The sequence below is a fragment of the Rhinolophus sinicus genome, chromosome 1, assembly GCF_057876585.1.
Source record: "Rhinolophus sinicus isolate RSI-liver-muscle chromosome 1, RSI-T2T, whole genome shotgun sequence".
Taxonomy (NCBI): domain Eukaryota; kingdom Metazoa; phylum Chordata; class Mammalia; order Chiroptera; family Rhinolophidae; genus Rhinolophus; species Rhinolophus sinicus.
The window spans coordinates 17,145,999-17,158,562 of record NC_142501.1 but is presented as its reverse complement, the minus strand read 5'-3'; the positions used below and the strand labels follow the sequence as shown (position 1 = coordinate 17,158,562).

The window sequence follows — 12,564 nt, the reverse complement described above, 5'->3', positions numbered from 1 at the left end:
CTTTACGTCGTTCATTCCCTCGACAAATGTATATTGAGTGTCTGCTATGTGACTGGCACTTGTGTAAGCACTGGAGATACAGCCAGAGAAAGACAAAGCCCTCCCTTCGTGGTACTTATATTCGACGGGGAGAACATGAAGCGAATGTGGTACCGTGTTTCCCTGAAAATAAGACCTAGCCAGACAATCTGCTCTAATGCGTCTTTTGGAGCAAAAATTAATATAAGACCCGGTCTTATTTTACTATAAGACCGGATCTATATAATAAATATAATATAACATAACATAATATAATAATATAATATAATATATAATACCGGGTCTTATATTAATTTTTTCTACAAAAGACGCATTAGACCTGATTGTCCAGCTAGGTCTTATTTTTGGGGAAACACGGTATGAATGTACGGCAAGCATTCCAAGAGAGCAAAGGGGGGGGGACCTGCCAGCCTTCATCAAAGACTCCAGAACTTGCTTATTGTCGCCGAGCACACGTTCTACTAGTCTGAGCAAGTCCCAGCCTGCTGGAGTCAGGAGGCTAGAAAAAGAAACTCTACTTCTTGATGGGAAGAGTAACAGTTAGGACTACAAAGGGGAGTGGCCATGGTGGGGGAGGGGGAACACTGAACACTCCTTCGAGATTCCCCGCGAGGCTGAAGTAGCAGGAGACTCTCCTTACTGCTCCCACGTGGAACTTTTCAAAGCGTTAAGCACTCTATCCTGGTTCGCTTCCTTCCCTTGAGTGTGGAAACTTCCAGTGGGGATAGCATCTAGTGTGGAGAATTGCTGGGAAGATTAGAGAGAATGTATTCAAATAACCTATGAAGGTGCATCACACAGAGTGGCTCCTACTGTGTGCTGTTGTCTCATCACCATCACTGCCATCACTGTCATCGTGGGGACCGTGGGAGGACACAGACACAGAGCTCTAATGCAGGGTGTAATGACTTCTCTCCAGTGGCCAACAGGATAGCCCTCAGGTCCCCAGGAAAGCCATCTGTGTTCCTCATTTAGGCCCATCCCAGTTACCCTGTGCTCATTTTAGGCTGAATTCTACAGATTGTGGTTCAGAGTTGGAAACACAGGGCCAGCTTCTTGCATCTTGGGCCCTTGGCTCTATCCAGGTGGTTGGGGCGGGAAGGTAGTTGGGGGGAGGAGGGTGGTCACTGATCCTTTCCACTCTCAGGACTCAAGGCCACCCACAGTCTGGCCTGGAGGGCGCAGTGACTCTGGGGCTCCAAGTCCCTGTGAAACAAGTGGCTGCTGGACGTTAGAAAACCAAGCATGAAGTAGGCTGGCGAGTTGCGCTAGAAAGGACGCCCAGTGCGGTGCATGTTCAGAGCCGGGAACGATTCTTCCACTTGTGTGGCAGGGGAGTGTGTTGGCCCTTGAAGGCTTATTGGGTTATACCAGCGAAGATGGACAGGGGAGAATCCCAAATGGGGGTGCTTGAGCCCAAAGGGAAAAGAGTGATTCACTGGTTTCTCTGGAGCTCCCTTCAGTTCTGAGTGGGAATGAGGCTAGAAAAGTGGGTTGGTGCTGGGCCGTGGATGACCTCAAACAACGACTGAATGGATGGGGTCTCCACTCACAGAGCAGGGAGGCCACCAGGACACCACGCCATCTGCAGTCCCAGAGTGGCTATTCTAGAACTCTGGTGCCCCAGTTTCTCTATAACTTGAACCATAATTACTATTAATTTCTTCTATATTTAAAAGAAGAGCCACATTGCACATCCAGGAGGGTAGATGGAGGCATGGCATTAAGCCAAAACTAATAGGGTGTCACCACTGCATAAAAGTCTCTGAATCTCTGGGTGTGGACACCAAGATGGCAGCACACCAGGGCAGTGTGGTCTTATGTTTCCTATTCTACGTGGGCTGTGAGGACTGCCTTTGGGGAAAAACTTTGCTCCTGGAATTTAGAGAAGCACACACAACTTCCCTTTAGCCCTTGTGGAGGCTGCCGTCTTTCTGGCCTGGTACCTCCTAGACTGTGAGCCCTTTAGGAAAAAAGGTGGTGTTGAGCAGAGTTCCCTGTAGATTGTGACGTCTGTGCATGTTTGAATAGATGGATCAGTGAATGAATGTGGCAGAGAGGAAAAGCTCAAAGGGTAATACATGCAACTACCCAAATATTTTGATTGCAAATGATATAATCCAGACTCAAACTGCCTTACCCACCAAAGCAAATATATCAACTAACGTCACAGAAGCCTAGGAGTTGGGGATCTGGTTTCAACAATGTATAGACCTAGGTATTCAGATGATGTCACTAGGAATACGACCCTCTGTCTTTCTGCTCATCTTTCCTCTGTACCCTTCATTTGCAGTCTTCCTCTCCCTTCATGGTGGCCCTCCTCCCTGTCACCAAGCTCCAGGCTGCCATTCTCACAGCTCAGCAGTTTGAGAGGAAAGGGAACTAAGAATGGAGAATGGGTTCCCAGAGGCACTGCTTCGAGGCACTAATACCAGAAGCAAAAGCAACAGATATCCACAATGATCGGCTTGTAGAAAAATGGGCTCCCCTTGCTTTAAATAAATAAATCAAATGCCAGATCTCCATGCTTTCTTCCTACTTCATTCTAGAAGATAGTGGTACTGGACATCAGAGAGTGGAAAGTGGGCCGCTTTGGTTGCCAGGAGACCTGAGCTTTACTACTGGCTCTGGCTCTTTCTCACTGTGTGATCTTAAGCTAGTAACTTAACCTCTCTGAGCCTCACTTCCCTCTGTCTTCCCAGCTAGACTGGAAGCTCCGTAAGGACAATTACTTCATTGTATATATATATGTTTTTTTACCTCATCCCCAGTGGCTGGCAGCATGTTGCCTGGCACAATGGCAGGTGCTTGATATTATTAAATAAATCAACATCAGTTCAAGTTTGTTGTACAGAGAAAAACTACAAACACACACACACACACACACACACACACACACACACACACACACGGTGCCAGAAAAATGTATACACATTTTGGGGCAGCCACATGGCTCAGAGTGTGAGCTCTGAACAACAGGGTTGCCTGGTTCAATTCCCACGTGGGCCAGTGAGTTGCGCCCTCCACAACTAGATTGAAGGCAAGGAGCTGCTCCAGAGGGGTGGCCAGATGGCTGAGATGGTTGGTGCTCAGCTCTCAACAACAAGGTTGCCGGTTCAATTCCCACCATGGAATGGTGAGCCGCGCCCCCTGCAGCTAAGATTGAAAACAGCAACTGGAGATGGAGCTGATGGGCCCTGGAGAAACACACTGTTCTCCGATATTACCCAATTAAAAAATAAAATGTATACACATTTTAAGAAAGGAAAAAAACTGTATTAAAATCATGCTGATGGTAACCACTTTGCAAAACTGAACCGTGACTTGTATTCATCTTTCGTTATCGGTATATATTGAGTATTACAACTTCAATAGTTTCTTCCTTTCTTAACATGTGTATACATTTTTTTGGCACCCTCTGTGTGTGTGTGTGTGTGTGTGTGTGTGTTTATATATATGTATATAAAACCAGTAAAATGCCAGACACGTAGAGGGCGATGAATAAGTTATAGAGTTGATCATTATATTACTCTGCAAAGGAAGTGGGGTGGAACAAAGAACAAAAATAGTTGAGACAACTGATGGCGAATTAGAAATGGAGACTGAGGCTATTTAGCTGTCAGTGGGCTGCCTTGGTGGCTGGCCTGCGTTGGCCATCATGGTTATGGACGTGGCCAAGTGGCCATCTGCCACACGAGTACTGACTTCCTGTTCCTCTTGTGTCCCCTCTGCAGCTGGAGCTCTCCAACACCGCGGTCCTGCACCAGATGAGGCGGGACCAGGTCACGGACACGTGCCGGGCCAGCAGCGCCATGAGCCGCAAGCGGCGGGTGCTGACCCCCAACGACCTGAAGCATCTGGTCGTGGACGAGGACCACGAGCTCATCTACTGCTACGTGCCCAAGGTGGCCTGCACCAACTGGAAGCGGCTCATGATGGTCCTGACGGGGCGGGGCAAGTACAGCGACCCCATGGAGATCCCGGCCAACGAGGCGCACGTCTCCGCCAACCTGAAGACGCTGAACCAGTACAGTATCCCCGAGATCAACCACCGCTTGAAAAGCTACATGAAGTTCCTGTTCGTGCGCGAGCCCTTCGAAAGGCTGGTGTCGGCCTACCGCAACAAGTTCACCCAGAAGTACAACACCTCCTTCCACAAGCGCTACGGCACCAAGATCATCAAGCGCCAGCGGAAGAACGCCACGCAGGAGGCGCTGCGCAAAGGCGACGACGTCAAGTTCGAGGAGTTCGTGGCCTATCTCATCGACCCGCACACCCAGCGCGAGGAGCCCTTCAACGAACACTGGCAGACCGTCTACTCGCTCTGCCACCCGTGCCACATCCACTACGACCTCGTGGGCAAGTACGAGACGCTGGAGGAGGATTCTAATTACGTGCTGCAGCTGGCAGGCGTGGGCAGCTACCTGAAGTTCCCCACCTATGCCAAATCCACAAGAACTACTGATGAAATGACCACGGAATTCTTCCAGAACATCAGCTCAGAGCACCAAACGCAGCTGTACGAAGTCTACAAACTCGATTTTTTAATGTTCAATTACTCAGTGCCAAGCTACCTGAAATTGGAATAGAGGGGGTGGGGAGAGGGAGAGAATCATGCTTTTTAATTTAAGATTTTTATTTGTCAAAAGAATTATATGGATATTGGGTTATTTTGTAAATTAATATTTCTTTGGGGATGATGCTGCGAGCAGCATAGTGAGAATTATTTAAAATCCTTAGTACGGAAGGACAGCTGTCTTTGCAGGGGAATAGAGTGGGTGTCCTTGTGTTTAGACATGAATACTGCAACACTGTCTCAAAGGTTTCCTTGTGTTCTGGTGAATTCCATGAATTGTGCATTCCATAAATTCTAATTAATATTATTTATAGTTATTTAAACATGGTCTCCGTATAGATTTCTTTGTGTGGCAACAAGACTCAAATGTCTTTGCAGAAGAAATCTATGTTTCCTTCTATGCTTGCTTGCTATAGCTCATTTGGGGGTGTGACCGTTCTCACTCACCGCTCACAGAGCCACTGTGTGATAACAACCATTGTGATGTGTATTGATGCCACCATTCTTGAAATTCTGCTAGAAATAAATAGAAAGAGGCACCTTTGCAAGGGACTTAATTCCAAACCGATTTTCAAACGACCCAAAAGTCCCTTGCACTAAAGAAATGTGATTTTTTTTTTTTTTTAACCCAAGGAGAGAGCTGATTGTAGCTTTTTTTTTCCCCCACCAGAATTAGTAGTCTGATAGAATAGGCTTTTCTAAAGAAATTTTTAACTGGCAGTGCCAGTTGTAATGAAGGTGAAGTGGCTGTTGCTTTATATCAACAAATATTTATTGAGCAACTACTACATGCTAGGCCTCATTTTAGGCCCTGCAGATAGAGCATTGAACAAAACCAATAGTCTCAGCCCTCAGGAAGCTTTACATGGACACAGAGTATCCAGCTTGACAATTAGCAAACCCCCAACATTTTGGATGTACCATGAGGTTTGGAATGTTTATAAGCAGGAGGTCCATGACCCCTACAAATTTGGATTTTTCTATGGCCCAAATTTGCAAATCACCTGCTTGGAGCATGCCACTTAACTTGGTGAGTAATCCAAGCTCAGTGCTCAGCACAGGAGACGAGAAAAATGTTTGCTATCCTGTGCCCGCTCCAACTTATTGGTAGTGTCTGCGTTTAAGCCCCAGAACAGATTTACCAGCCACAGCATAGAACCGTGCTGTGAGTGATTAGTAATGTCTGCTTTGGGTGAGGGAAGGGGAACTTTTAGCTGAGTCCAGGGCCACCTCCTGTCATCTCTAGCCCGGCAGTCACGTCTCCATGTAGAAGCATTATTTTCTACTCTTGCCACGTGGAAGAGTGAAATGCTGTGGCAGGGTTTCTACACTTGGAGATTTACAATGGACTGGTGTTTACCCCTTGTGAAGGTCAGAGGTGGAGTATTGGTGCACACGTGCACATGCGTACCCCCTCCCAAGTCCTCCCAAGGCTAAGAGCATCAGCAGCTTTGTGACCGCCGCGCATGAGCAGCGAGGACAGCCTTCTGTGACCATCAGCCCCTCATTCCCTTCCCTCTGGAAGGCTGACAACATTCACTTCCTGTTCTACTACTTGCAAACGCTTCTCATTTCCAACCATTTCCAATGCCTCGGTTGAAGTTTGAGCCACATCCCTCTTACAGCTAGTGAATGAGTTGGTAGCAGATACTGTATATAATTAATAATAATAATAATAGTTCTAATAATAGGGGGTGGGGTGGGATGGGGTGTGGGTAAATTTTGCTTTTTGTTTTTTTATTGATGCAGTATATAGCCACGGGGTGAGAAGAATATTCTAAAACAAACAAAAAATGAATAATTTATTCACAGAAACTATTAAAATTGTATAGTAAAGCTCAGAGACAGCTCAGTGAGCAGCAGCTGCCACATCTCACCGAGAAAATTATTTTATTGAATGTGAGTGAGGTGTGCACTGGAGAAGGTGGCCGAAGCTATTTATAAATGTTGTGTACCTTCTTCCAAGCTCTCTCCCCTTGTGAAGGGCACAGTGGCTCTACCCTTGATGAATAGAGATTTATGCAACATGTCTTACCAAGTAGAGTGTCAGTCTTCAGCTGTCCCTGGAATTGGGAGTCTGGGTCCTAGTTCCAGACAGGGAACACTGTTCTCAGAAATAAGAGATTCTGCTAATGAAACAGACTGTCCAGCATTTTTTTTAACATACGCTCTACAGAGCACAGGTTCTAGGGGATGTCAAGTCCATGCGACACCCAATAAGAGTTTTGTGGTCATGTATCCTTGGCAAACCAAGTTAAGTCAGTTTCCTTTCTTCAGGACTTTTCAGAGCCTTGAATGTGCACTGTGTGTTGTGAATTCCAAGAGCATCAGTGAGTCAGCAGCATTTCCCGAACTTACATGACCAGGATACCCTATTTTGCAGATCATGTCACAGAGCTACTGTTCCACAGAGTATGCTTTGGTTAGGTTGATTTAGCGCATCTGAGGTCTTCAAGGATGAAAACTGCCTCTCTAACCCCACTCCAAAAGACAAAAATAAAAATAAAACAGCACCATCGTTCCGTCTGGTTTGTAGCCCACAGAGGTACTTTATCAAAGGACTTCAACTTTTCCTTACGTGCAATGGTTCTAATCCTGGATACAAACAACGATTTGTACACAGGCAATGATTCCATCCCTCCCCAGCGGAGTGGAGGAAAGTCTTGGGTGGTGTGGCTAGAAGGAAGGGGGTTGGGGGTGGGGCAAAAGGCCACAGTGGTCCCCCGACTGCTCAAGCCTTAGGTTGCTCAATGCAAGCAAAGTGAGCTCAACCCTTGACAAGTGCTTCTTCGATTCCACAGTTTGGAATTGCTCACTGTGTGCTTTTTGGTTTCAAAATGGAAATTGATGTCGATTTCCTGAGTTTTGCATTTCCGTATCCATCTTGATCAGCTATGCGAGCCAGCTCAGTGCTGTGTGCCGATGGTCTCCTTTCATGGTTTTCTCTCTCTCAAGAGAGAAAGATTGTCCCTGGGGGGATGCTTCATCAGGATGGTTCTGCAATAAGGGACCCTTTCTCCTCATGTTTTGTTTTGTATTCATATCTTATTTTCTAATGGTATAAAAAATTTTTAATTAAGATTCAAGTGTTTTGCAGAATGTATAAAGTATTCTGTGTCCTTGGTTAAAAAGAATCCATGGGTGAAAATGTGCCTGGGAAACGAAAGTTTGCATTTTTTTAAAGAATACTTGGAAAACGTTTTCTATCGCATGCTTAGCTGGAGAAAAGTATAGGCAGGTATCCCATCTCCGAGCCACTTTTCAAAGGTGCTGCTGTGTTTTCAAAACCAGGTAGTCAGGGTACTATTTACAAGGACACTCCTTCTCACCTTATCCCTTTGGTTGGAACGCTGTAGAACATTAGGCACAGGGTTTGAATTCCTGCAGCTTCTCTGGAGCCCCCGTCTCTGCCTCCCAGCGGATCTGGGAAGAAGGGCAGTCTGCTGACCTGTGGTGTCTCAGAGGGGACCTTGCTTTCTACCTGTCCACCAGGTGAGCTTCACCTTCCTGCTTGTCCAAGATCTGGATGCCACAGGAGAGCAGTGGGTGGCGCCAACTTCAGCTGGATCAGTCCTCCTGGAGGCAAAGGCATGGAGGCACAAGGGTCTAAATCCTGCTAGCAGAAAATTCCCAGAACAAAAGCAAATCCCTAGCACACTTAGCTGTGGGGTCTGGGCCAGTGCTGGGGCAGTGACTGAGCACAGGTCCCTGTTCTAACCTGGCAGGGAGCCAAGCGACTTGTCCTTGGTGGGTGGTGCTCAGAGCACCTCTCTCTCAGGCTGCTCGTCCCCTCCACACACACAATCAAAGCTGCAAAAATCCCTTCCTTGCCCACCCTTATGTCAGCAGGACTGACCTCATCGTTCCCCCAAGTTCCCACAGCCAGCATTTCCTCCAGCCTCTTCCCATCACAACCAGCTGGACCCTCTGAACAGGCAACATGAACTACAACCAGCTTGACTGTTGGCCATTAGCAGGCAAATTTCAGCCTGCTACGCTTTGTCAGGCACACAAGGGTCTGTCTGCCCGTACTCTTTTCTTACGAGCATGCTCAGTATGGCATATGGACATATAATTTAACATCTTTGTGGAATGTGATTTCTTTTTTTACATGTTTGTATGCAGTAGAGGGCTTGTTGTAGAAAAGTCTCTGTATCTTACTGTACTGTTCAAGAAAGCTGAATTCCACATTGCCAACAAAAGCGTGAAATGTTCATGAACCTTCCTCCAGGAAAAGCCATTCAAGCCTGATTATTTTTCTAAGTAACTTCAATTAAATTGAAGAGAAAAAGAAGCGTCTCTGTGTGTATGGTTTGTTCATGGCTCACTGACAAAAGACTGTAAGGGTGGGGTGGGGTGCGTTCCTTAGCATGTGGGGGTTCCTGCTCGTGAGCATCAAAGAATGGAGAAAGATGGGGAGGCAGACCCTGTTTGTTGGCAGTCTTGGCCATGGTAAAGACCACCATAGATCCAAACCCTTTCTGTTTTGGGGATGAATGAAAGCTTTCTTCATTCCATTTTGTCTATAAACTCTTAGATGTGAAAGAAGACTCACCACGATCATGTAGCCCTATCCCCCCCCCCCAAGTGAAAAATAAGGAAACGGAGGCCCCAAACGGTTAAATGGCTTTGGTGACAGAACCGGTATTCAAACCTGGGTTGATTGCCTCCCGAATCCCATGCTTTGGGCACTAAATGACACACCTCTCCAAAATGACTGTCCACAGTCCGGACGTTGCAGACCTGTCCTTCACATCCCAACTCCCCAATTCTAAATCCATTCCTTTCTGATGCCCCATATAGCTTCTTTCAGTTCCATAAGGGGACATTGTTTAGCTCTACTAATAAAAATGGTTTATATTTTACTGAAGAAGAAATCTCACTCCAAGTTATTTCCCTATTTTATTGTATTTTAAGTTCTTTAAATATATTACCCAAACATTTAAACATGAGAATATTGGATTAGAATATTCCACATTTCAACGATACCGGGTATGGTTTACAATGTCCACTCACCAACGAGTTCTCATCACCGGTGGCCTGGCTCCCACCCATTCCCGGTGTCCTCTCTGTCCTCGCTCTAGTCCCATAGGGTTGGGATGTCCAGACCATGGCACTTAGCTGTCTTTAGTGGGAAAATGCACTTCCTTTTTAATGCAGTGAGGCAATATAACTTTGTCATGGACTGTCCCTGTAATTGTCAGTGAGAAGCAAGTCTGGACAAGGAGTCTTAGTTTATTCCCCTTGGAGTAAGACAAATGCCCTCTTGGTGGCCAGCTAATCAGTCGGTATTTCTGATGGCACCACAGGTACCCTCTGCCTGACACTGCAGAAGCCTATAGCCTAGAGTATTGCCAGGGCCAGGCCAGGGTGAGGTCATTGATCCTCCACCAAGCAAACAAAAATAGCACCAGGCTGAATCATTAGCATACAATGCCAAACTGTCCTTTCTTGGGAAGAGCTTTCCTTTCTTAAGATATGTCTTTCCTCTATTTTTGGTACTCAAATAATTTTTTATAATGGTAGATGTTAATAGATACTAGAAAATAAAATATGGGCAATTTCACATTAGCCCCTAGAGTGATTTCAAACATTTTCTCAAAAAAAAAGTCATGATATCCATAAAGACCAGGAATCATTAGCCAAGAATGCGCTTGAGACATGAAGTGAGGGGAAGAAACTCGAGGGCTTGGTGGAGAACAGTACTCTGGGGAAATCCATCCTGGAGTGCAATTCTGAGCTTTGCACAGCTGGAACCCACATTCCTGCCAGCACATTTGTATCCCTCAGGTCCTGGGATAACTTACAAGAAGCTGAAGACTGGTCTGTCCATATTCACTGTACAGAGTTTATCAGACATCTTGGGTCTCGGGTGATGGACATTTCCAGTATAAAACAAAAAAGGGACATTCTAACAAAACTAGCATGAGAAAAAAAATAGTCAACCGTCTCTCCACTGCACAATCCTCTCCTAGCGTCAGTCTCGTCCCCACATCATAACAAGCTGTAGATAGAACAGTCAGAATGGAGCAGCTTGCTGACTACAAACACGTATCTGCTGAGAACTATTAACAGACATACTGCCTCCATCTCCTCTGAAACAGGGAAAACAGTAACATCTACATTGTGCCAAAGTTGAGATAAACAAGAACCCCTGAGGTCATGAGTCCCAGTTCATCCACCAAGGAGTTGTGTGTAATGTCCAGGTAATCTCTTCCTGTTTTGGCCTCAGTGTTCCCATCTGCAAGATGGGGGGAAAATGAGCTATAGCTGTGGCTTACAATTTTTTTCTTTTTAAGTGAGTCCCTTAAATTTTTCTTGTGTGCTGAATACTCATGTAAAATAGATGAAGCAGAGATGGTGGGATTGAATAGTTTGAGGTCCAGCTGAGACGTTTCCCTGTAAAGCTCCTGTAGACCTCCCAGGACCCCAAGCATTCTAAGGACCACAGTTTGAGAACCTCTAAGTTAGATGACCTGTGAGCCCTTCCAACTTTGACGTTCTCTAATGATCTACCCAAATCCTCCTCTGTGGCTTTACTCCCAAGAGGTCGATGAACAATTAGATGGTACTCTAGAGGTAAAAACTGCTTCAGGAAGGGATTAAGATGGAAGAAAAGAAATGAGGACAAAGAAAAATGAGAAGTTAGAAGCAGATGCAGGAAAGAAATAGCTCACACCCAGTTTCAAGATCGGACTCAAAAATCACGCTCCTCTTTCCAAATGGTCTACCAGGGAAACACAAGCTCCAAATTCCTACAAAACCCCATTAATTTGAAACACAAGAAACTGAACTCAAAAACAGTCTCTGTATTCATCTGCTTTTTATTTTTCAATGTTTGTTTTTAAAAATAATACAGTGTCTTGTTATGAGAGAATAGCAAGGGCCTTGGATTTCACGTTGGTTTGGACAAGCCAGCAGCTAGAGGAGATGTTTTTGTGGCTGCGTCTAGCCTTGGACCTTTACTTGACAGATGAAGCCAGAAATAACTTCATGCCTGGAACCAAACTGGCAACAGGATGAAGAAAAAAATGCCTCAAGAAGACATGAAAGAACGACCTCTGACTAATAGAACTGGTACCTGTACACTGTGCCTCTTCACACAATGAGTACAAACTCAACTGTAGGTGGCTTGGAGACGTTTGCTTTTAATGTCTTTTCCAAAAATATATTGTTCCATAAAGAAAGTTGACCATAGAAGTGGCTAACTTTTATTAACTCATATAGTTTATTATATGCCTTGTAATGCGTTAAATGCTTTCCGTTTAATCCTTACAAGAACAGAGGTAGATACTTCTACACCTTTTCACAGATAAAGGGAAGCAGAAGATTCAAATAGTTAAATAACTTGTCCCGTATTTCTCAGCGAATAAGCAGCAGAGCCAGGATTCCAACCAGGTCTGGTGGACTCCTGAGCCCGCTGGAACCAGCATTACTGGTGGGCCAAGACCGGAGGCCAAAAGTCTAAATCTGGGGATGGTGGTGCTACAGACAGACATGGAGAGAGATTAACACTTTAGCCAAAGGGGCCAAAATGAATGAAATACAACTGAAAGATACTAAGGACAAAACAAAAAAGCTGTAAGACCAAAAGAGTCAAGTTCAGACTAAAATAATCACAGAAAACTAGATGATCTGTCCAAATACATTTTCTGCCTATGCTGTTGAGACAGGAAAAACTCAGTTCCTCTCCTACATGTCTCCTTTACTCTCACTCCACTATCACATTCAACACTTCTGACACCAGATATTGGGGGGTCGGGGGTGGGGCGGGTCCCCACAACAAATTTTCTGCATCCAGTTAGGTGTCCTTCAATTTAACTCAATTCTGACACTATTGACCTGAAGAAAGCATCAGATCCCACAGGTTAAGGCTCAGTCCTATGAGACGGCCCCTTCTCCCCATTTCAGATGCCAATTGCAAATCCAGCTTGTCACCTATGCTTCTG

At 45.4% G+C, this 12,564-nt stretch overlaps 1 protein-coding gene across 2 annotated transcripts in view; it reads left to right on the top strand.

Annotated features, from left to right (window-relative positions):
- CHST11 (carbohydrate sulfotransferase 11) overlaps positions 1-8,909 on the top strand; it is a 255,201-nt gene extending 246,292 nt beyond the window's left edge. For both annotated transcript variants that reach the window (XM_019728468.3, XM_019728467.3), the window contains exon 3: positions 3,774-8,909. In XM_019728468.3, the coding sequence (XP_019584027.1) occupies positions 3,774-4,628 (855 nt within the window). In that variant the 3' untranslated portion in view covers positions 4,629-8,909. The remainder of the gene's footprint in view (positions 1-3,773) is intronic.
- Positions 8,910-12,564: the final 3,655 nt, after the last annotated feature.